Below are 26,332 nucleotides of genomic sequence, written 5' to 3'. Positions count from 1 at the left end.
ACATCTTTGCTTTGCTGGATAAACATCACTGGAGTAGCACCAAGCTTTTTTAAGAAGGTGACTCATATCTAACAGGTTTTGAAGGTTCTGAGAATTAATACACAGCCCTAGGTCTGAACCTGAAACATGAATCTGCTTAAGAAACAGTCATCACTCTACCTGATCTTCCATCTCGTTGAATGTCCACATGATACCATTCTCCATCATTGGCTTTCTTCTGGGTGGCCTTAACTTTGATGGTCCCAGAACCCATGTCCAGCAGCAAGTAGAGGTTTCCATCTAGAAGCTCAACTGCAAAGAAGTCTACCTTTGTATTTTTCTGGCTTCTGGCATCTTTCCTCTCCTGAGGCTTGCCATGGGTGAAAAGGATCAGTCCATTAGGTTCAGTGGTTCGGAAGTCAAATGAGATAGAGCCCATCCTTTTGGTATTCCATTTAGGCAGACTAATATAGGCCTCAGGTGTCTCAAAGCTGATGGGATCCAGCGTAGCCACATTTTCACACACGAATTTCACTTCCCCGTAGATCTTCATCTTAGTATCACCAATCCGTGCCAAGCGAGACAGCTCCAGACGAATGTCATTATTCTTATAAACAACCTGCCAGACACAAGGAAAAGCATCATACATCAATCCTGCATACAATACAAATACCCCAATTACTTTCAGCCATGGGAGATAAACTTCTCCCAAAAGGCAGGGGGGAGCAGAAAGGAAACAGTGCAAGAGTTTGACATCAAGACAGAGGGAGAGAGCTGAACCAGAAGTGTGTATAGAAATGACAGCAACGGGTACTTTGCAATAACTATAGATCACATAAGCAGTCAAAAGAAAATATCTAACTGAAGGGCACTAAGAACAATTAACTCTACCACAGGCCCACTCGGTTGTAAAAGCTTTTGTACAAAAATTCCAGTGTATGTTTGGTATCATGCTGGTTTATTTGCATAAATCCCATACAAAATACATAACAAAGTGTAACCTCCATGTCCATCTCTACTAGCCACAGCAGGGAACTCAGTACCACCACTATCATTTCGCTATTATTCCTACAAGCCCACTTAACTACTAGGAGAGAGATGCAAAAAAACCTCAGCAAGTTGCTGTGAACTCTTGGTGATTGCCCTGTAGCTCCTAAAGAAAAAAATAAACAAAAGACTTACAATTTCTCTTATCAAAGAATCTTATATCACTACATGCACAAACTTACCATGGAGATATCTGCATCACTTACTCTTGCTTCGACAAACCTACAGTCTCTGTGCTAACACATAAAAACTCGTACATATTCAGTGCCTGGACTCTTACTCTCTCTGGGTAAAGGACCAGAACTCTTAAGTTGCTACAAGGATTGAAATTAGCCAAGAGAAGACCCCCAAACAGGCAAGCACTCCTGACCATGCCTGGCTTACTCAGGAGTCCAGACCTGCTACTCTTCTCTTTCTTTCAGGAACAGAATTAATTCCTGGAAAGCAGACTCCTCTCTGCCCTATGCCATTCTCACAGAGGCAGGAACTGGAGAAGGCATAAAACTAAAATATTTGTAAACTGTACTTTCTCTCAACCCCCTCCATGCTTCCTAAACCCAGAACTGGCATACAGAGCAAGCAAAAGCACTTCTGCAACTAACACAATTTTTATTGAATTTATGTTCTGTGATACTACTGAAGACTCTTATTTCTTCTAAGGAGTTATTATTTTAAAGTACTTTGTGTCTAATACATATAGTATATACACATTTGATTTCTGCTTTTAAAATGCTATCAGGATGAGTTGTCATCAATTTGTTATGAAAAAAGAAGGGAAAGGAGATATCCATTGTTAATTCTACAATTAGGACAGGGAAGTCAGAGAAATGCGCATGCAGTAAATATTAAAAGGTGAGAGAAAAGAATGAGGGATAAGCTTCTAAATTAGGTGACTTCAGGATGAAAAACGTAAATGAAATCACAATTCATCACATTCTCAGTAAGCAAAGAATTTCCAGCTTTCGCTAAGCATTAAAGGAGAATTTCCCCAGTGCAGTCAGCACAGCATCAGATTTTCCTTTGCAAAGGCAAAACACAGAGCGAAAGGACAAGCTAGCTATTAAATCCCATTTGGAGACATGGCACAAAGCTGTAGTTCCTCCCAGCAGAGGACAGTATTGACCCACAGTAGCTTGTTTTACTCCAATTCCCAATAAAGTGCTCTGCCCTCACACAGGCTTCAAAAACATCAAGTCTATTAATAGCTGCAACAGGACTAAAATACATTTTCAAATTTGGGACTGTACTGGTTTCATTGTATGGATATGGATTAACCATGTCAAATGCTCTCATTAGACAGACCATACACGTGCTTTCATTGACACAACAAGGGTGTGCATTACAGCCTCCCCTCTTGCCAGACAATAATGTGCACCTCAGTCAGACTTTAGTTCTGTGCACTGCATGAAGCCCCGTCTCTGCTTCTCAAAGAAAAAGAGGAAAATAAATAGAAAAACTAAGAGGATGGAGTAGGATACTTTATGAGGGTAGTCTGAAAATGCCAGGGCTCATACTTGGACAGCACTGGGAAAAATAGGATTGAAATTTATAGAAGATGGAGAAGGTTAGTGTAGAACTGCTCTGTGCCAAACCCAGCAGTAAAAGAACTAGAGGCCCTCGCTGAAACTTGTATGAAGTCAGTTTAAAATGGATTTTTAGAAGCACTTATTTAAACAGAAGGTAGTGAACTTCTGGAGCTTGTTGCCACAGGAGGTCATGGAAGTTGGGTCAAAAAGAACCAGAACAAAAAATGAACACTAAGTACACAAACTGATACTAAAGTAGTAAACCAGAAAGTCACTAACAATGAAGAATCTGAGAGCAAGTTTGAAAGGACAGACCAAGAAAGCAAGCACAAAGGAAGATCTGAGGAAGAGAAGATAAAGGGTGTTGAATAGATACAAGATTTCTCAATTCAATCTTTTCAAAGAAACAGATCCACCCCAATCAGAATCTCCATTATTCAAGTGTTTGTTGTTCTAAATTATTTTCTTAAGAAAAAAACCCCTAGCTTGAGAAATCTAAAAAGCACCTCTGTTTAGGGAAAAAAGTGTAACTATTTCCATAGCTGACTTGAGGTATTATTGAAAGACACATTTGGACATTAATATCTTGACATATAATCAGGTACACCAGAACTCTCAGCACAATAAAAGAAAAGGATAAAAATAATCCTTGGGTGTAAAACCAAAGCAAGTCCTTGGCAAGAACAGAGAAATGCTAAGGCAGCTTCTGACAACCACAGTTCAATTGTTAAACCAAAGGTTCAAGAATGAAAAAAGGGAATATAATTAAATGACCGGAACGCATGTCCCATAGTGAAGAACATTCAAATTCAGTCTTGTTTAATAGGTAGAGGTTAAAAGGTGATCCGATTACAATCTGTGAGTACCTATGCAGAAAATGGAATGTGGCAATAGAGAGTTCTTCAGTTCATATGACAAAGGAACAGTGGAATCTGGAGGCTAAAAACTGAAGTTAAAGAAAATCACATTTTAAAATATTATGACTTATTTTTACATGAGGGCAATTTGCTTCTGAAATAGTTTACTACAGGTTATGGTGTGTTCTCTGCTACTGGCAAATTTTAAATTAAAATAGTATCTTGTTTTCTCTAAAAGATACAGTGAGACAGGAATTAATTATATAGCAAATCAGCCTAGATTATCATAATGGCTCTTTCTGGCCTCATAACCTATGAATCTTTGTGTTTTAATGAAATCAACAGATGCTTCAGTGCAGTTTCCAGGACAGATGAAACACATCCTTCCCAACAGTTAAAACTGTCTGGTAAAGGAGTAGATGCTGCTGTCAATTCTGGTCTCACTTTGTTACCAGTGCTTTCAGTGAAGTTTTTTTATATTCTCATGTGTTTGTGATCCTATCTTGCAACATACCATTAAAAATGAAGGCAAGTAAAAAGTCTTGGACAAAAAAACTTGATTCTATAGTTCAAATATATAAGCTTCAAGAACTAGTTTCTTAGAGTTACCTGCTGCAAGCCAGAGAAGAAAAATTTTCAAGTTTCACCGAAGAAGCTTTCTGTCACCAGAAGAATCTGCATAGCACTTCCTACCTTGTAGTGTCATGAGCAACCTCTGAATTAATTTGAAGGTTTTTCAGTATGGCAGAATACTGATTGAAACCCACACCTCTAACTCCAAATGAGGCCATAACAGACTCAGAGTGCTGTCCCTCACTTGAACATAGTGTCACTCTGGGACATGGCTTCCATAGCAACTGAGAAGAAAGCAAAGCAATAAAACAGTGCCCATTTTTATCAGATGCTTCCTAAACAAACACGATCTCACCTGTTCAAACAGAGACAAGCTTGAATTCATCCCGTGTCCGATATTTGTCTCAGAAAAGGTCTGAGGGAGTCAAGGACATGATTCTTGATACAGACATACACATCTACCTTACAGTTATTTAGGGAAGGAAGGTGGAAAATAGAAAGGGGAAAAGAAATTACTAGCAAAAGCTATGCACAGAGCATTTGAAAAGTAACCGTCATTCCTCCAATCTTTAAATTGCTTTATATTCCAAAAATTAAACAAGAATAATGAAAAATTTGGGTTTTCCTTTTCCGTGAGGACTGTTTCTAAATAAACTTTTAAAAAGGAATATTAACTGTTCAGTGCCTTTGTTTAACGAATTTGACCAGTATAAACGGATGGTTAGGGATGGGATAGTCCACATACACATGGACCTGATAATCAGCAGGAGAATTTCATGACATTTGAGACATTTTGAGGGGAAAAAAAAGATATACAATAAATTGTGTTTCCCATAATCTGCTGAGAAAGAGGAGTTTGTTTTAAGCAGAGCTAAAACAAATAGGCAATCTAATTTTGAGGTTTCTTAAAAATGGCAACTTTGCAATTCTGAAGCATTCAAGGAATTTCTCCAGCTAAACTTATAAGAAGTTTCACTCATGGGTTAATGAGAGCTCTAATCAGATGGCTTTTCACAATGATGAAAAGCATCTCTTTGCAATCAACTGAAGTTGCAGATAGAGAGGCAGCGACAAAAAGTGAGGAGAAATTATGTGCTAAACTTGGCCAGTGGTCAATATAAAAATTCCTCTCAAAGTTGGTGCTATTAAGGAGGAAATATGATTTCCAGTTCAGGCTGGATGCAGGCATGCTCCAAAGGGAAATGGCTGTTGATCGCCTGGCAAATTAGATGACCCCCATGGAAAAGAGCAATAACTTGAAGGCTGCATATGTTTAGCTAGCTAGGAAGAGCCCTTCCAAAGTTCAGCCAAATTTTTCACCTATTTTATTCTATGTATCACCAATTGCTTTTTTCTGTCACAGGCTGCCCCCTTCACCAACTGTCCATATCAATTCACAGAAGGGATAACTGCAAGACATTCAGGCTAGAGCCTTTGAGACTTCCTTAAAGGCACCTGCACTGAACTAGACAAGTTTCTGCAGCTTAAAAAAATTACAGTTTACCCACTGGTTTATTAAAACTGTGTTTTCCTAGCCTGCTCTGACGAGCAAGTAGAAACAAACACACCAGTTAATAGCTCTTACATTCTATTTGGGGCAGACTATCTAGGAAGCAATCCAAGGCTTCAGTGATGGGCAACTAAAGCTGCTACACTTGTTTACTGGGATAACAACTGTAATCAGATAATAAACAAACACAATCACCATTCACCACACTGAAAGAGTTAATTTACCTGAAAATGAAAAACAATACATTGAGCATTGATGAAAAGTAACTGAAACCACACAAATAAGACTCAAATATGATTTGTGCTATGCTGACTAAAGTAATGCAATCCTCCATTTCATCTGAATTATGTTTAACAAAGAATACGTGTTCACCCAGTGTTGAGGAATATATTCAGTGCAGGGAGCTCAGTGTGCCACTGCAGTGCGAGCTGCAGGTTGAGCTTGAGCTCTGGGTGGCAGGAGCCTGAGGCAAGAGGACATGAACTAGTGCTGGCCCTTTGCACAACAAAGGGCACAGGGACCTGTGGCCCGGCCAGGTGACCAGACACTCAGAAACACAGCAGGAGCCGAAGACCCCAGACTTTGGTGCACTTAGACTGTGAGGGTATAAAAGCCCACATATTCCTTTGTTCAGGGTCCCTCCGTGGAGGTACCCAGCTCTAGCTGTTATTTTGTTATTTAGTTATTGCACCGAGGTGAAATTATTTTAAGGATCCAGAGGTTTAAGACTCTGCTATGGGAAACCTAGGGTCAAGCTGGTAAGGAAACCTGTGTTTCCCAGCTGTAAGAGTAGTGTGTGTAGCTGCGAAGGGGCCTCTACCTAGCTTAAATGCTGTGAGTGTAACTGCCAGAATGGCTCCTAGATGGTCAGATGGGAAAGCTTCCTTAACACCCAACTAAAAATAGGAACAGGGTGAGTAGAACACCTAAACAATAAAGCAGAACTATTTCAAGACTCCCTAATTTTTTTTTTCCACCTTACGAATCAATTATAGGTTCTGAATAACTTCCGGTTTTATGGAAAACTCCAGAAGAGAAAAGAGATTGATTTCGTTTCAGAAGACTTGTAGGAAGATACAGAGAAGCACTCCCTGAAGTAGGATATAAGGAGAAAGGGATTCAAGGTGTCAGTAACAAAGGGACTGAAAAAGGCTTGGTGGAATTTCTTCAGCTGGTTTAGTGAGAATGTTTCCTTAGCAGATACAGAAAACAGAGGACTCAGGATCTCACTGTGGTCACAACCATCCTTTGATCCAAAAAGTGATATCGCAATGGCTGCATGGCCATCGGTGATATGGCAGTAGCCATGGAGTCTGCATATGGCCAGGCATGGGTATGAGGCTGTTGTGATGTTACTGACGACCCCACAATGACATCTTGTGAAAAACATGATGGGAATATCAGAAATTATATATATTTATTTGTGGAAAAAAAGGGATCACACTGTCTAGAGGGGGCAGAAACCTTTATATAGTTGAAAGAGAAATGCATCTCTTTCTCTGAAGGATTCTGCATTAGTCTCAAAGACTAAAGCAGTTTCCCTGGCTACCAAAAGGCACAGCACAGGTGGCAGTAAGATTAAGTAGAATTGGCTGTAGCATGAGCTATGATTTGAGGATGAATACTCCTTGCTACAGAAACTTCAAGTTCTTCAATAAGTGAAGAAAGGGATCACAGAAAATAAGGTATCATTTCTGGATTTATTAAAATATCACTTTCCCACAGATTTTTCTAAGCAATGGTGAAAAAGTCACCTAAACTCAATATTTTCTAAAATATATTCCTCACATCGTGGTGGTCAATTTGAGATCATGGAATTGGTTTTGCAGAAGTGCTCATTAGCCAATATCTGTAACAGAATAAATACAGTAACGTGTTTAAGGCATTTAACTGTGGATTCAGGCATACAAACTGAACTTTCATCTTATTTATGTTATATTCAACCTCCATTTGGCCTAGTAACAGAGAAGAATAAAAGCTGCAGAACAGGGAAGCCAAGATGGCCAGCTGTGATGTTCCTCAGATATTCATCTCTGTGTCACAGCACAGTGTTTAAGGTCATAGACAAAGTCATACCTCATGGTACCACTGAAAAGCAACTTGTATCTTGGATGTGTTTCTGCATATAAGAAGGACATAGAGAAGATATGTCTGTAGTATACAAATATTCATCCATAAACAATAATGAGGAAATCCTATGTTCTACACTGAGCCTATGCAGTGCAGAGGTAAAACAAGACAGAAGAAATAAACACTTCACAGCTACAAAGAGAAAATCATTGGTGCATCCAATGATTGAAAGGTGCATTCTGGAATGTATGGAGGCAGAGCAGGAAATAGTGCTGTATAGTTTGGAGAACTGCACTTCAAGAAAGGAGTGGTATTATTGGAAAGAGTCCTGACAAGAGCAAGAAGAATAACCAGGTCTCTAGAAAAGAAAAGAAAGTTTGAAAGGAGACATTATAACAGTGTTCAAATAGAAAAGGGCTGCTACAAAGCAGAACGGAACAATCTCTTCTTTGTATCTATGCTGAAAAGGACAAGAAATAATTGGCAAAAATTACAGTAAGAAAGTGTTACAATTGATGTTAGGAAAAGCTTTTTTAATGTAAGAACAGCAGAGCACTGGAAAAGATTGCCTGAGGAGCAGCCATTGCTGGAAACCTTTAATTACAAGCTAAAAAAATTTTTGTCGAGACTCAGATGTCATCAATTTTGTTTCAGGATGGTGGAAGCATAAGAGATTAGATAACCTCTCATGGTTCATTCCCGTTTTATTTTATATGAGTCTGTGTTGGGTGGGCAGAGGAACATGTGAAAGGGCAAATTATTCCATAGCTAAAGACTTTCCTAGTGTTTGATGCACAGAAAGGAAGAATAAACCTTATATTAACACAATTCTGACATCTCACAGATTTGAAGAGCTTAAATTTACAAATGACCTTCTTAGCTAATGAAGGCTTGAGAGCTCAAAGAAAAAAAAAATCATCATCACAGCAGCTTATTTACCAGAACACAGTAGTTGACTTCAATTACATTCATTTCAGCGTTAAGCTTATATAGACATCCACCAGTTACAGAATACTCTGCTCCTCCCAAGTGCATCCTGAAATCTCAGATTTGTCTAGCAAGCACAAGCTAAATCTGTCTAGCCTGGTTCAGTGATGAGTAAGTGAGGAAATGATTACTGTCAAGTGTCTTAAGGATTTCATCTGAAAGGCAGAGAGGAATTATTTTAGGATGCCCCCATTGATCATTTAAGGCTTGAACATTATTACACAAGACATTGAAAATTTTATGAGACAATGACTTAGCAAATAAAACTCCACTTAGTGATTGCATTGTATTTCAAATCCACCTAAGGTTGTGCAAGTACAAAAGACCTATCTCAGGAAATAGATCTGTTAAGTATGGCTGGGTGAATGCTTCCATCAGGATGGTTTTCTAACACAGAATTCCATTTCCCTAGCAGAGAATTAGCAATGAAATGCTTCACTTCAAGCCGTAACAACCCAAAATGGCAAGTTTAGTTTCATCAAACTTAACAGAAAACTTCTGCATGAACTTACAATAACAAACCAGTATTTTCCAGGCATTGCATTTACTTTCAATAGTGATCCCCATTTTTACCTCTGGTCTGTGTTCCCTGGGGAAATGCTTTTACATGACATAATGTCAGTGTCCCACCTGACCTCAGCATAGACACATGACTGCTTTTGCCACAGAGCAGCTTAATCATACAGTCTAGTCCCTATGGGAGAATGGGCACAAGGGCGCTATAGGACAGCTACCACATGGAACTGAACCGGACAGGAAAATACAGTTCTTGTTAAACTGGCTCCAGAGTATTTGGGGTCAGCTCAATAATCAATATGAAATAATTTGAATCAGAAAATATCAGAATACTACATATTGATTCAGTTTTGAAGATTTGATCGATTTCCATTTAAAAAAAAAAATCTCACCAGCAGCAATGAAAACAAATGTGTGCCAGAGGAACTCCTTTGGAACAGAAACTCTTAATTTCACTCAGCTTTACACTTCAGTGATAAAATGTGTTTTAATGAGAACACTACTGTTGTTTAACGTCTTCTGTGAAAATACTGAATAGATATTGCTCACTCACAGGTATGCAGTTTTTCTCCACTACCTATTTTCTCTAGCCAATATGCCTTGAGCCTGCTTCACTAGAATATCCCTGGCAGGTACAAGAAGGTATTTCAGTCTCCATATGCCAGGCAAGCGTTAGTCTCACTGCTGAGGCTTCCAACGTGCTAAGCCAATTGTGCCAACCACAGTGGTGTTTTCTATGTTTTTGTCATTTGTCCAGCAAAAAACAAATTGAAAACATTTACCATTACATATGGGAGAACACATGCTTAAAAGTGAGCATTGCTCAAATAACAATGTGATTAGAGCAAGACAGGAAGTATTTTTATTTAGTATTGCGTAGACTAACTCTACAAACTTGAAGTGGTGTCACTGAAGCAGGATGGTGTCACTGTTTGTAGCTGGATGCTAACACCTGAGGGTGCTGCATCCCAGCATGTGTCTCCCTCCCTCAGCCTTAGCACAAAGGTCTCAGGGGCACTGGTATCTCCTTCCAACTGCAATGTCAGCCAAAGAAAGAGGCATACCTTCAGCTAGGCTCTCCTCCTGTGAGGGAGCAAAGACACTCTGGGTATGCTGGAGAAGTGCCATTGGCAGGATGGCACTATCCCACACCTGACACCATCTGTCACAGTGCACTTCACAGGTCAGATGGACTGGTGAGGAGGAGGACCTGCCTCCATATGTCTAGACCAAACTACCATGGGATTCTAAACTTTTTTTAATGCCTCTCTTGTTGCCCTGTGCAAAAACCTGCCAACACTGACATGTCTCCAGGATCTCTTTGCTCACCTCTCTTCAAATTCCATGGTATGGAACATGGAACAAAGTTCAAACCCTCCACAGGTAGGATTTCCCAAACATTTATCTCAGCTGGGGCTTATGTTGTACAAAAACAGGGAGGTGATGAGCTAAGTACTTTCTTGAATATTTGCTGTAGAGGGCAGGGAATATAATTTATTCCCTACCTGCAAGAGACATCGAAAGAAAAATACTGTCTTTTTATAATCCCCATCTTCATGTGACAAAAAGAACCATAAGTTCGTTATGTGTCTCTAAAAACTCTCTCACCTGTGATCTCCAGCTCTACAGCACTAATGAAAGGAAGAGGGGAAAAAAAATTTTAAAAAGTAAATATCTACCTTCTGTCAGAAGCTACCCAGCTGCACCAGTCACTTTAGTACAAAGTGCAACACTGTCTGAGACCAATTAAGGGAGGCTGAGAATGGGACAGTTCCCCCTCACCAGCTCATATGCTTTCATCTGGTCTTCAGAGAAAATCTTTCTGACAAAACCATCTTCCTTGCCCCCACCATCTTTACAGGTTTCTAGGGGAAGAGTATTCATACATGGAAAGAGCCCAGTGGCACTACCAGCATCCACCAGGGCTGTTGACAAAACTTCACCTTCATCCCTTAGACCTGGAAGCTCCATGCATGGAGTGTAAGTCCAGCAGCTCCGGGGGCACAAGAGGAGATAGGGAAGCAGTCAGTGCAGCCCGAACTGCTGCCACAGTGAGAGAGCATTAAGGAAAGCATGTGAAAGGAGAAAGAAAAAAAAAGCAAATAAAGGTGACATGTTCCAGTGGAAGCACTGAAATGAGAAGCAGAAACAGGAGGCAGATGAGGGCCTGAGCACCCAATCCAGCATCAGACTACACTGTCTTCTCAAAGTAGGTAGGCTGCTGCAATCAGGAGCAGAGAGAGTTCTTTGGTAAGGAGAGAGGTGAGGACTGGAGTCAGCATTGAGCACCAGACAAAAGAGGCACCTGATTAGCTGGTTTCCCTGCACAGTAGGCCTGATTCTGCAAAACACAGAAAGCTTTCAAAGCTCTCAATACTGTCTCTGAAGTCCACTTATCACTATGTATTTTTTCTTTTCAAACAAACAAACAAAAACCCCAACAAAAAAGCAAACAAACAAACAAAAAACAAAACAAAACCCAACACCCAAAACCAAAAAAGCAGGTTTTTCCCAAAGAGAGCTGGAAAAAAATACATCATTCCATTGTAGAAACACTTTCTATAAGAAATTTCTACAGAACATTTTAAGTTACTCTGTGACTATTAGTGTCTTGGCATTAATTTATTTAATATTGTAATATCTCCCACTCCCCCAGATTTACAGAATGAGAAAGTAAAACAGAGGGAACTGAATTCATACAACAAGTCAATAGATGGTAAGAAACAACATCCCTTCTTCCTAATTACTACCATGTACCTAAGAAATAGTTGGAGGAAATATTTTGGTGACACAGATTCATCTCTTTCAGCTTCGAAATTCCGTAATGTAAATATTGAATGGCAATAAAGCTGTCTCTCAGTTTGTTTACTTTTACTACAATGCCATTTTAATTCACCGAGGCATGGGGTTCCCATCGCCACTGTGTGGAGCTCAGTTTTACATCTAAGAGAGACTGATCTCACATCTAAGAAAGCTTATTTGATACAAGCCTAATTTACAACACTTACATTTTCTGTTTTACTCAGTACTATCTTACTGCTTAAGAATGAACTATAGCTGATCTTAAGATTACACTGTTTAAACACTAGCAGGCAAAAAACAAAATGTGCCTTAACCAGTGTTTGGCCAAAATTCTCCTAAACCTTTCTGTTTAACTAGACTTTCCATCCATTTTAGTCATTTAAGTCCCAACAACCTTTTCCTACCTTTACTGAGCATTGAGACACTACTGTGTCAGCAGCAAACAGTCCCAGAACATGGCAAACTTCCATTTCTGAACTCATCTACTTTGGAGGAGTGGGTTGAGAATGGGGCTCTGCTCTGGTTATTACCCAGACCACATTAACCAGGATATAGAAATTATTGTTCCACCTATGTGGCACTCAAAGAACCTACTGTGTCTCCTCTATGGCAGTTTTATTTTCCTTGCACACAGCAAGTGTTGTCAAAAATAGTAAAATACATAGAAGTCAGTCAGCCATTCTTTTTCTAAAACACCAAGAAAGGTTGTCTGTGTGTTAATTTGGCCACTGAAAGAAAAAAGAAAGGAATAAGAGGAAATGGCTGACATAGTCACAAAACTTTTAAAAAAATCCTGGAAGCAAGGACATCTATATATTTCTCAGTGCAGGACTGGTGGCTGATGTTCGGACATGTAATCAATCTACATGCTGTATTTGTTTTCCAAGATGTACCTATGTATATTTGTATTTACATAAACATATTCATTACTGTGCATACATGCATAAGAAGCCATATGTATTTACATACTCACAAATAGATCTGAACAGTGGTCTCTCTTTTAGTAGCTACTATGCATATATATGGGTTTATTTTTAAACAGTACCTGTACACACGCTCCTGTATGTGTGTACATGTGTATATGTGTACTCGTCTCTTCACCTGTAACTTTTAGGTTGTGCTGTTGCAGTTTAATCCCAGCCAGCAACAAAGCACTACATAGTCATTTGCTCACACACACCTACCCAATGGAATGGGAAGAGAATCACAAATAAAATAAAAGGTAAAACGTGTAGACTGAGATAAGAACAGTTTAATTATGGAAATAAAATAATAATAATAAAGTGAAAAAGGAGACAACCAAAGAGAGGGGAATAAAACCCAAGACAGACAAGTGATGCATCATACAATTGCTCACCACCCACTGACAGATGCCCAACTCATGTTTATCCAGGACAGTAAATTTAAGTGTGCTTATGGTTAGCATTAGAAGAATGCACATCATCTACCTGCGGATCCCCACATGCATTCTGTTCTTAGGCAGGTGTGCAACCAACAAACTGCTTGTCATTCTGGTAACAGTTATCCTTCTCTTCTCCTGAAAGTAGCTCACAAAGCAAGAGCATATCTTTTTAATGAAATACTGTGCTGGTTTTGGCTGGGATAGTATTAATTTTCTTCCCAGTGGCTAGTAGGAAGCTATGTTTTGGATTTGTGCTGAACACAGGGTCAATAGGATAGAGATGTTTTTGTTATTGCTGAGCAGTGCTTACACAGAGCCAAGGCCTTTTCTGCTTTTTGTACTGCCCCACTGGTGAGGAGGCTGGGGTTGCATGGGAGGCTGGGAGGGGACACAGCTGGGACAGGTGACCCAAACTGACCAAAGGGACATTCCAGACCATATAACATCATGCTTAATATATAAAGTGAGGGGAACAAGGAGGAAAGGGAAGACATCCAAACAGTGATGGTGTTTGTCTTCCCAAGTAAACCACTATGTGTGATGGGGCCCTGCTGTCCTGGAGATGGCTGAACACCTCCCTGCCCATGGGAAGCAGTAAATTAATTCTCTGTTTTGCTTTGCTTGCATGTGTGGCTTTTGCTTTTCCTATTAAACTATCTTTATCTCAACCCACAAGTTTTCTCAGTTTTACCTTCTGATTCTCTACCTGACCCAGCTGGCTGTGTGGTGCTTCGCTGCTGGCTGGGGTTAAAACATGACAAACACTCCACATGAGGATGGAGTTACCATTTCCTAGAGAAAAGACTGGTGGAGGTGAGATTACACCAGAATCCTTTTGACTGAAAATTCAGCCTTTCCACACCCTCCAGTATATCTAGAAGTAAGATTTCAGTTCAGAAGTTGCAACTAACTTTGCTGTACGTGACACTGGACTGCATGCTGAATGAGACTTAGCAGGACCTAAGCATGCTCCTTCATACGTTTCTTTTTCTGTCACCTTGGCATGGTCAAAACTGAAAGGAGCACAGACAAGGGAGGAAGCAAAGAAAATGACAACAGGGGCTTTTAAGTGGAGTATTTCGAACGTAAGCTATACTGGGTTGGGCACGTTATTGCCTACAGTCCTGTTCCAAGCTCAAATAATTCAATATCAGGTCTGATTGTTTTACTACTTCAAATAGGCAAACAAGAAAAAGAAACCCCCGCAACAATAACATACAAAGCACCATGTGCAGAATATTAAGAGGAAAATGCTGAAAAGTACATTGCTGAAGAATGTATGTTCAGCCCATGATGCATCCCAGCATCACTGTGTCTTGCCATTCCCAGGCAGTCATTGTTCTGCTTGGCTTGGGTCCTTCATACATAAGGCGCTCAAAAGGAGAGGATTAGTGATGATGATTACAGCACACTGAAAGTGCTACTGTTTTCTATAGTATACTATGTTCTTTTTTTCCTCTTTCTTCCCATAGGGCACCACACTTTGAAAGGGCTGCATTTTTCAGCTACCACACACTTCTTCATTTTGCTTTGGGAGCAATATAAATAGTAACCAAAAAAGCCAAGTTATTTCCCTAACTCCTCAGTCACTGTCAATAGAGTCTGTATGGTTTTAAAACACAGTTTCTTTGCCCTTCAAAGCACAAGTATCTCATGCTGTTCTGAAAGTCACAAGCCTGACAACTCTTACTGCAAACCCATCATTTGCATGCAGGTCTATCAATAGGTATTAATAAGGGTAAGAATTATTTTCCAAGAGCTTCCAAAAGGAAAGATGGGTTGCAGACATCTGTCCAAGATCCTGTTAGTCCCTCACAAAGCTCCAGAGAAGACAAAAATTCTGAACTGCTGTTTCTGCAGTGTGCTACAAACTAGTTTTGTCCTACACAGGCTAACATGCCTCTTAAAGGCAGACCATCAGCCTCTTGCCATATTATTCCTTGTTTATGTAGAAGTATTAGACCCTGAAACTTAAATTAGCTTGAAGCAAGAAAATAAACCCCCTAGTGTTAATTGCATCCTGCAATGCTTGCTTGCATGTTCCTGTAAGAGGTATAAAACACATAGTAACTGTCTTCTAAAAACAAGTTTCATTTTCCCAGACTGAACATAAAATCTATGCTATTAATGGAACATTACTATTACATTATTACTACTATAAATACAATTACTATTGTTGAAGAGTCTGGTGTGGACAGGGAAGTGAGTAGGTAGCAAGTGGCAGGTAGCAAACTGCAAGAGACAGTTTCCAATGACACAATAAAATGTAAGGATCATCTTGTACCACCACTTACCAAAAACTTAAAACTAGTGGCTCATTTCAATGTCCTAAGATCCCTTGCATGAAAAAAAATTAAGGGCAATAAGAGAAAATATGCAAACAAGTGTATTTTGCTTTAAAGTTTCTTCTAATTTTATGGAAGAAGTGTTATTAATAAAGCTTTCCAGGTGCCAGAGAAAGACAGACTGAGGCTGCACACTGGGGAAAGGGACATTGCCAAAAAACATTCAGTCTCAGCACGACTGATCTACAACCACTGAGCAACTTTCAGATATTGCAAAGCAGTCATGACACCAAAGGTGGTTTCTGGAAAAGAAAAATAAGATAGCTAAAATTCAGTTTACTTATCACTTCGACACGCATATAATAACATATACTGAGACACATTATTTCAGTTCAGCCCAGTGCCAGATTACAGATTTAGGATCAAAGACTGTAAGCAACTCTCACACAATAGGAACCGTATCTAAGCCTTCCAAATGGTGACTATGAAAAATGCATGCATGCCTTGGTGCATAACCAATTGAACATGAAATGCCTTTGTAAAGCAGTTGTGAAGAGACCTAACTGTGATTCTTCAGTGTCTGAGTAGGAAACTATCAAAAAAGTACAGAGAAAAGGCACTGAGTACGCATATAGTATTAGTGAAACCATCTAATAGTACTGTAGCCTGATATCTTGCCTGTGCTTTTTTAAAATAAGTTTAAAAACTTCAAAGAGCAGAAAAAATTACTGCAGTGGCTTCAAACCTCAATCTTATACTATACTGGGTGAGCTATCCAGTGAATTCCATCTATTGCACCCAATGGCAGGTTACAAACATATCCAAATCTACGTGCTACAGGAATCTCCATCTGACAGAGATCTGCCTTAGTTTAGGAGATGAAAACATAACCATATCACAACTATTCAGTTTGGAAGTAATGTGTAATGTTTCCTAGTGATCCAATGAACCAATGAAGTCTTCTAATCACTATAGGATGCACTAGTAGTTAAAAAAGGTTATCAACTCGATACAGAAGTCCATCATAACAGCAAGAAGGCAATTTTTTTAAAGGTTCAGCTTACAAAATTTGTGAAGTACGCAACGTATTTTTCTGTCAGATATAAATACATGAAGAACCTAAGTGCTTATATCAGAAGAAGATGACAAAGTATTTTGCACTCCATGAGATTAAAACAGGACATTGATCAGCTACCAGGAATAAATATGCTTTATTTTCAATTTCACAGACTTGGGTCACTTGCTCCAAAATCTTAAAAGAGCTGAATGAGAAGATTTCTGATCCACTCACGTTTATTTTTAATCTTGAATAACAGAAAGATAACAGAAGAATAAAAGAATGATAATGTTGTTTGAATGCTTTAAAAAGCCAAACAGGACAAGATGTGTAACTTTAGAAGGGTTTAGCCTGCAGGAAACTTTAACCCTGGAGGAAATAGCACAACAGCTTCTATTTGAAGTGCTTAATAAAAACATTAGAGGAATACAATACTTAATATCATTAGACCTTCCTGTATAAAAGGAGTTTCTGTTAAGTAAACCTGGTATAATTTGAATGACAATGGTAAAAGCATAGATGAAACATTTTTTAAGACATTTGACTGAACATTAGAAGACAGCTTTGCTTAAATAAACAGCATACAAGAACAAAACAGGACATAATATTAGATAGAGAGTTCTCAGCTGACAACTCTCAAGAAGTATTTGTCAGTGGGGTATCATTACTGAAAAGACACATTTCTAATGCCACCATAAGAATCCATGTTTTATACAACAGTATTAAATATCCTATCAAATACCTAGAAGTAAATATAAAAAGCACTGAAGCTGATACTTGAAGGTAACATCAAGTTTGGCAGATCACTAAATAACCTTAATGTCAGATCAGTCATACAGAGTGATTCATAAAGCATAGAAGTCCAGGCCCTTTCAATCCAAGCAGCTTCTAAAACATTTGAGTACTAAAATATATAAGCTTACAAACATGGAAGACAGGCCATGAACTACAGAATCAGGAAGGGGAAGCTGCATGGGAGCTGCACCTTTGAAAATAATTCAGGAAACATCAGAGGAGAAAATGTGAGCTTCCAGTAAAGTGCTGTGGGCAAAAGGCAGTTCAGCCTCAGGACAAATGACTAATATAAGCAATATGCAGCACTGACACCATACGTACTTTAACTCTAGGTATATTCTAATGTCTACATTTTCTTAAAGAAAGGACTCTCAAAAATTGCGAAGAACATATCAAGTAGCTTCAACATGATTTGAGAACAAGAACGAATACCTTACAGTAAAAGACAAGGAGCTCCATTGGTTTAGTTTTTCAAAAGACAAATAAAGAAAGGATTTTATTGTAGCAGATTTCTGAAAGATCTTTGTTCCAGTTGAAAACTGTGTCACAACAATCAACGTTTAGGAGCCATTGTCAGACAAATTCCAGATTAAAGGCCCAATTTCTTTTGTAGTAGGGAGCAGTTAGACATCACAGCAACTTGCCAAGGAAAGTAACAGATTGTCTTTTAATGCCTTCACACCAAGGATGGTTAAAATACAACCCCAAGAGAGGTCTAAAATTATCATATTTAACATGGGGGAAGTAGAAGAAAGTGAGGCTTGATGTTTGTTGCTTACAAACATTCTGAAACCACTTATAAGTGGAGATAATTAGATAATCATCTGAAGGTTGACCTAGCTGGGTACAGGGTGTTAAAATTCTCTGACATTTTGAAACCCTTACATGCCACAAATCACTCAATTAGGAATAGGACATTTGTATTACGCTGAGTAAAGCAACAGATCAGGTGTTATGCGTCCTGACTTTTATTCCTGATCCTGCCACTTGTTGTTGGATAACTTTTGACAGTTTTTCTCATGATTTATTAGTTGAGAATGTCTGTAATAATGAACTAAATAGTGCCAATACATCTCCTTCTCCAAATAATAATTCTTTACAATCTAGTTGCTTTTTATTTTTATATATGTTTACTGTTAAGTCCCGAGTACCCAAAATGCAAAGAAACTAATGGGTAAGGAGAAGTCTTACTTGTCCTTAAGACATATTTAGCAGCAGCAAACTGAATACAGAAAATGACAATCACAGTCCCATGGCAAACAACTTTTGTAGAAACGCTTCCAAGTTATACACTGAAGAGAACAATGGCCCTCCTGGCGGGAGAAGATGGACATGGTGACCTGACAAGTGTTTACTATTTCTAATATCTATTATTCTCCGGAGTTTGTCCCAGTAGGGTAGACGCTTTTCATCCCTTTTTTACACAGCACCAGTCCACCTTTTTGAGGAAGTAAAAAAATGCTCCTTGGTTTTTAAGTCTCCTGTAAAAGTCAACTCCATGCAGAATCAGTGCTCAGCAAAAGGGCCCAGTTGGGCAGTAATAAACCTTCTTAACAGTTACTTCCACAGTTACAGCCACAGGGAAAATAATATAAATAATCATTGTGTCATTGGATGGAAAGATCCCCAAAACCAAGTTAAGGCCCAAGAGCCATCTGTTGCTACCACAGCCCATACTGATCTAGAGAGATTTTCCTACTGGAAATCTCCCTGCAAACTTTTACAGAATTCCCAATTCCATACACAGAAATATCTTGTGTACTGAAAGATAAATCCTTTTGCATTGCAGCTCAATATGCACAGCTGTAAAACTGCTTCTAATATCCTCATTTCTGATCAATTGTTTAGGGGGGCTTAGTAATTACAAATGGTAAAAGAAGCCAAACTGTTTTGCACTTCTCTGCAAGCATCTGGGATTCATCTTTTCACTTAAAGCAACTTCCTCAAATGTAGTGTGCCTCCACACATCAACATTTGTTTTCATTTAAACAAACATCATCATTACACCTCCTGCCAACATGGGGCATTCCAGCCTTTTCTAACCTTCTGTCTCTGTTCCTCCAGCTCTTCCTAAAATATCTCACTTCCACATCTACACATCACTGCATAAACCTGTATGTCAAACTTAAAACTAAATTGATTCTCTGCTGCCTTCCCCCTCAGCCATGTAGAAGTCTTCAGGAACATGACCTTGCTCTTCAATACTTGCAACTGAAGGATTATGTGTATCATGGCCTCTGATGGGTTGTGGCATTTTGTAGTTAATAGAAGGCAAAGCAAATGGAATATCTACTTGGAAATACTACAGGGAGCCTAGAAACAGCATAGCTGCACCAGGAAATATTTAAACATAAAATCCTCCATATTACATTGGATCAGCATCCTATATCTGAAAACCACTTCCTCAAATATCACGCAAGTCTAACAGAACAGCTATGCAGCAACACTCCTCTAAAACCATTTCACAGACTCCACTTACTGGGGGCTGTGAGAGTCTGCATGCAGAAACTGATGTCTTTATATTTTATGTATCATCGATAATTTTTCTTCTGTAGGTTTTTCCAATCGCAATAACATCCCATGGCAAAGATTTCCATTACTTTAATTGCTATAATACCTTGAAGCTTGCCCCGCTTTTGTCTTTTGATGCCACTTACTCCTTATACTTGAAAAGAGACTGAATGACAGTACACTTTGATTCCTCTCCCATAACACACATGATTTTATGCCCCACTGTCATACCCTTTTTCCATCAATTCAAAGAGCTGTAGTCTGTGTAGCCATTTCTTATATAGAAGTCTCTCTCATGACCTTTGATGATCTTTGTTGCCCTTCTCCCCTTTCTGACATTAAAAGGACAGGATGACAGTGTCCAGTGTGGTTTTATTTAATGACATCATTATATTTTCTGTTTTGTTCTTATTCCTTTCCTAAAAATGTATAACATTAGATGTACTTACTTGCCAAGTATTGACCACTGAGAAAATATTTTCAAATAATTATTTAATAAAACATCAGAATCAACTCAAAAAACATCATTGCATATGCATAATTTGGATCATTTTCCCTCCCTCCCAATATATATACCTCAATTCGTGTTTACACACATTTAATTTTATCTGCCATTTATTTGTCCAGACATCCACCATTAATAGGTCATCCTCTGCAGTTCTTCAGACAGTCTTCACCTGAATACTTTCATATTCTCAGCAATATGTATGCCGTCTCCATCCACATCCCTTTCCATTCATAATTCCACTAAGGAAACTTAAGATCTCAGCATGGATCCCAGAGGTCTTCTTCACCGGGGTCCTTCCATGGGAACTATTTAGTCCTATATTCTGTTTTTTACCTTCCAACCAGTTCTTCCTCTGTGCAAGGACCTTCTTTCGTTGCATTTACTTTTTCAATTCTCGAAAAGCCTTTTCGTGGGACACATCACTGAAAGACTTTCGAAAGGTAGACTACACTTACCAAAACTCTCCTGTCCATGCACTTACTCTGGCCTCAATAAAACCAAGGAAGCTCCTGACTGTGCCAGTTGAAATACAATGCCAATACTATTCTTAAGCACCACCATCAAGGCTTATCTGCTTCACTCCAAATAAATGGAGTCTGTGGAATGATTTTAAGGGAGTATTGCCACACAGCTGATTTGTTAGACTTGCCTGGGTATTTGAGGAGGCATTTTTCAGATCTAAGCCTTTGACACAGCTCCCCACAATATCCTTCTCTCTAAATTGGAGAGATATGGATTTGATGGATGGACTGTTCAGTGGATGAGGAATTGGTTGGATGCTCACATTCACAAGGCTGTGGTCAATGGCTCAATGTCCAAATGGAGATCCCTCCATTTGGATGACAAGTGGTATCCCTCAGGGGTCTGTAGTGGGACTGTGACTGTTCAGTGTCTCTATGAGTGACATAGACAGTGGCACTGAGTGCACCTTCAGCAAGTTTCCAGATGACACTAAGACAGGTGGTGCAGCTGACACTCCTGAAGGACAGGAGGCCATGCAGAGGGACCTGGACAATCTCAAGAAGTGGGGCCATGGGAACTTCATGGTTTAACAAGGCCAACTGAAAGGCCCTGGAGCAGGTCCAGAGGAGAGCCACAAAGATAATCAGAGTGCAGAAGCACCTCTCCTATGAAGATGGGCTGAGAAAGTTGGAATTGTTCAGCCTGTAGAAGAGAAGGCTCAGCAGAGACCTACCTCATTGCAGCCATTCAGTACTTAAAGAGGGCTTGTAAGAAAGATGGGGACAAACTTTTTTGCAGGGCCCGTTGCAATAGGATAAGGGCTAATGGTTTTAAACTAAAAGAGTGCAAATTCAAACTACATACAAGGAAGAAATTTTTGACAATAAGGGTGGTGAGGCAGGGGCAGAGATTTGCCAGAGAAGTGGTGAATGCCCCATCCCTGTAAACATTCAAAGTCAGCCACCTGATCTAGTAGATGTTTCTGCTCATTTCAGGGGCATTGGACTAGATGGCCTTTAAAGGTCTCTTCCAACCCAAACCATTCTTACCAAAAGGTGTCCCCATAGAAATCAAATCGTTCTATGAAACTCTAGTTGCAAAACGAAAGGGGACTCAAACACTTAATTTCCCTCCTCTGATGGATGCACAGGCAAATCTAGCCTCCAGGATAAATGTGGAAACAGCTGGAATCAAGTTTTTAAAAACCATCTGTAGTTTTCACACAGACCCAAAACTCCTAAGAAGGGATAGAAGAAGTGATTTAGAAAATGCACTCAATGTCAAAGCTGTCCTTTGGATTATTAATGCATAACTTTATGTGAAGCTCACAATGAGATGAAAGTTATTAACCTAATAAGTTACATGCATAATTAATTTCTCTTATGATATGTGATTTGTGAAGTTCTAACAAAATGTGTCACAGAGGTTGTAAACATGAAAACTAGCCTGAAGCAGGAAGAGCTAAGCATATGCTAATTAGAGAACATACAAGAAATACATATTAAGAAAAAAAGCAGAGAAGAGAAAGGAAGTGACAATGCTGCATTTCTATGTGGTGTACTAGTGTGCAGTTATGAATAACAGGAAGCAGGCTCAGACAAGGAGAGAGAAGCAGGCACACCAAACTCAGTAAAAGAGCATGGAGGCATTCAGTGTTCTCATTATCTCAGATGAATGCAACTTCAGGACAAATCAACCTGGAGTATAAACACAGGGAAATGGAGGAAAGTGCTCAGCTGACAGCTTACCTGGTTAGCTGAACACTGAAGCTGCAGACAAAGAACCCATTCTTAAATATGAAAACACCATATACTTTTCCTGAGCTTCGCTTTGTAACCAGTTTTAATACTGCAATTGATTGTTTAACCGTTATCTGGACGGAATAAATAAGCTGGGCATCCCCAGTAACAGCTTCTACTTGAGAGAGATGACAAACACAGCAGTCTTGTCCTTTAGAAGTGACAAGTCATCACAAAGATCATGGCTTATCAAATTATTGAGAAAGCTTTCCTCTTTGCTCTAGGTGGTTTTCTTTATAGTTCTTTACATCTTTGAGATGGGTGATATGGCAGTCCCTCCTATGGGAGGCTACAACCAACATCCCATTTATTCAGTTGCCAAAAGGGGCTACAGGGCAGCTGCAGAAATCCAACTGTGATCACATCATCAGTACCAGAAGGACAGACTTCACCTTACCGTCTCATTGGTCTTCTCAAGAATAACTGAGGTTTTGAAGACAGCCACAAAACAAGTAATAGAATGTGAACAGATCTTCTTAGTTAATTACCTGATTTGTTGGGAAGAAGATGTCCTAGCATTGCTAAAGTTGAAACATAGACTTGAAACCCACATCAGAGGTGTGAGAGAACTGGCCCCTACATAAATCAGAATAACCACCTCTCCTACCCACTCCGATAACAGCCATATTGAGCTCATATTAGCTAAAAACCTCAAAGTACCAAACCTCCCAGGATCTGCTGCATTTTTAAGTCACCAGTTAACAATATGAGGGAAACACTTTGCTTCCCCATTTTGCAGTCCATGCGATAATCTTCCCAGAGATTGGGAAATTTGTCATCAGAGCCTAGTCCAGATTGTTACAATGGTTTGTCCAATCCAACTGCAAACATGAAAACAACTGTTCTGCCCTCCTAACATTTCACAGAAATGTTTTAGTCACCTCAAATGTTCCGAATTCCACTGCCAGATCTTTTCTCCAACAAAAGTTCAGAAAGCATTAGCATACTTATCTTCATATCTGTTCAGGGCTTGAAACCCACTGGAGCACTTCACAAACAAAACCAAACTGCAAAAGGAGTACTGGAAGGCAGCTGAGAAGAAGGATCAGAATGATATGGACTTGATCAGCCTTCTGAAAAATCACTAGTTTCATTCCCTGTTGTTGCTGCTACTGCCTCATGTTGGCAAGTGCATGCAAAAGCAGATTGTCCACCTACCTCCTGCCCCAATCAGGGGAACGGCTTGCCTCTGGCTGGCATCTCACTGCATTCAGCTGCAGTAAAAAAGGGAAATCTCAAGGACAACCAATCCAGCCAGGATGTTCTGCCAAGGTTGCTGTTCCTAGCTGAGGAAATGGTCCTTTCCATTTTTCTCAGCTAGAAAGAGAGAGGGAATGTGCACACACCCCCGCCCATTATCCTAAAGCCCGCAGGTGCCAGCAATCCAAATAAACGTAGAGCAATTAACAGAATTAACACAGCTTTAAATAGCTTGGCTCACCAGATGCGGACTCCTAGCAGGGTTCTATAAAATGTAAAGTTATTACAGATAAAACCATTAATCATCTGTTCAGAGACTTGTTCTAGATGCAAAGCCCATTTCACTTAAAATGGCTAATAATCCAAAAGAAAAGCACAGATTTAACAGGAATGATTACACCATTCTCAAGCCCCATTTACAAATGCCATTTTTCATCTCTGCCACCATTCCCAAACCTCTGTGTTCCCTTTGCTTGCTAATGCTGATACAGTAGGAAAGCTCTGCAGGCATCACTCAGAGTTACCTCTTGGGGTGCTAGAGCTGAGATACCACCTCTTAGTCCCTTCCACTGCGGACAGAGGAGCTTAGTGATTGCACACTATGCATTACTGCTTTCCTGGATGCAGTTGTTACTGTTCAGCTGTGTGATATCAGCCCCATGCAGCTTACAGATAACCCATGCTTTCCCTGATGTATTATGTATTCAGGTGCTAAAATTTGTGCTTAGGAAATAGGACCATTTAAGTTTTTCCAGTAGCCACTGTATGCAATACAGCAATCCTCCCGATATCCCCGTAACACCTGATAAAATAAAACCCATTTACTACACCCATGTCTAGATAGCTACAAGAAACAGGGGTGGGGGGCAGACCCTAACTCATCTTTGAGCTCTGAAGTTACCATTTCTAACACACTTACAGAACGGTAGCTCAAAGAGCTCAAACCTTGTGATAAGCAATTCAGAGCTTAAATTGCATCTTCCATATATCCATCTTATTCCAATTTAATTGCTTAGCAATCTAGATACATACACTGTTAATCCTAACTAAATGAATTCTGCTTGTGCAGTTTGAAGAAAGCAGGGAGATAATCCCAAAGCACAAATATTCAGTGCAACAGACAACATCAACAGAGGTAGACTAAAGCCAGAGAGCAGCAATGACAATTAGAACAAAGACAATATCAGAGACAATACAAAATCTGGTTTTACTATATCAAGCCCACTGCCTTTTCCATGCAGTTCAAGTAACAAAATGCCTGCCTCCTCCTGTGCTACTCACACTTGACAGGGAGCTGGCTCACTGCTACAGAGGAGTGGTGGACCTGGGAGGAGTCATCCACCCCACCCACTCAACATTCAAATCCTATCATCCTTTCCTGCCTCCCTTGCTGGCAGCTGCAGCAGCCTGGCTTTTTGTGGTGGGTAACAGTAGCTCAGTCTTTGCCCATTGCTCACAAAACACATGCATATTTCATAGCAATAGTCTAACTTTCAGGGTCAATCAAGGAGATTTATATAGGGACTGCTGCTCCCAAAGAGATGACACCTGTCAAGCAGCTGAAAGTGCCTGTTTTATACACATGAATGTAAACAGTCTTGCAACTTCTCTCTCATGTAATTTTATTAATATTAGCATATGGCAGGTCCTGACTCTCCAAAACTACTGTCGTCTCTATTTCTATCTGACAGTATAGGATCGATCCTTAGCAATCTCTTCAGTGCAACATAAGGAGCAACAAATAAAAACATATCTATTTCTTTTCGGTATTCATCCAATCCAAGAATTTACTCAGCTCAGTGAACTACAAAGCCAAAGTAAACCAAAATAAGCTCATTTACTTTCATTGTAAGATGAGAACATCAGGCTTTGGACAGCCGATGTTCACAGCATCCATTAGGATGGTATCACTTTTGACTAACAGCATATGAAAAAGACAGCCAGAAATTTTTGCCACAGTAACTACCATGAGTATCACCACTGCTCTGCTCGTGACTTTGGACTCAGCTATGTTTGTCTATCAGTGTATCCTGTCTTAGTTTGCTCATTCTTGAATGGAAATGGATTAGATCACACATTTGTGTAAAGGTTGTTGCTTTACTATGTCCATTCTTTAGAGCTGGATTACCAGTTAACTTTATTATATGCAAAAAACACAGGCTATATTGCTCCAATCTCAATACATTTTCTGAATTTGTTGATATGAATATAGTTCTGCATCTGTAAACACTAATTTTCTGAACCACAGCACACGGCACACCCCTGAAAGAAGCTCAGCAGGAGTCAGGTTCATCATGCAGGAAAGAAAACCCATTCCCGATGGTCCTGCTGCAAAGCAATCACAGATAGCCATAGTACCAGGACTGAGAGTCTCACGAGGACAACTCATTCAGGATTCACTGGAATGCTGCATTGCTGCTGTGACACACCAGCCTCCTGGCTACAC

General features: G+C 39.6%; 1 protein-coding gene across 24 annotated transcripts in view; it reads right to left on the bottom strand.

Annotated features, from left to right (window-relative positions):
* The window catches only part of NRXN3 (neurexin 3), a 1,019,488-nt gene that overhangs the window by 701,987 nt on the left and 291,169 nt on the right, over positions 1 to 26,332 (bottom strand). For all 24 annotated transcript variants that reach the window (XM_027672731.1, XM_027672716.1, XM_027672707.1 and 21 more), the window contains one exon: positions 160 to 598. In XM_027672731.1, coding sequence (XP_027528532.1) covers positions 160 to 598 — 439 coding nt within the window. The remainder of the gene's footprint in view (positions 1 to 159; positions 599 to 26,332) is intronic.

The sequence above is a fragment of the Neopelma chrysocephalum genome, unplaced genomic scaffold (assembly GCF_003984885.1).
Source record: "Neopelma chrysocephalum unplaced genomic scaffold, ASM398488v2 Primary Assembly neopelma1_24, whole genome shotgun sequence".
Taxonomy (NCBI): Eukaryota; Metazoa; Chordata; class Aves; order Passeriformes; family Pipridae; genus Neopelma; species Neopelma chrysocephalum.
This window is presented reverse-complemented; position numbering and strand designations above follow the sequence as displayed.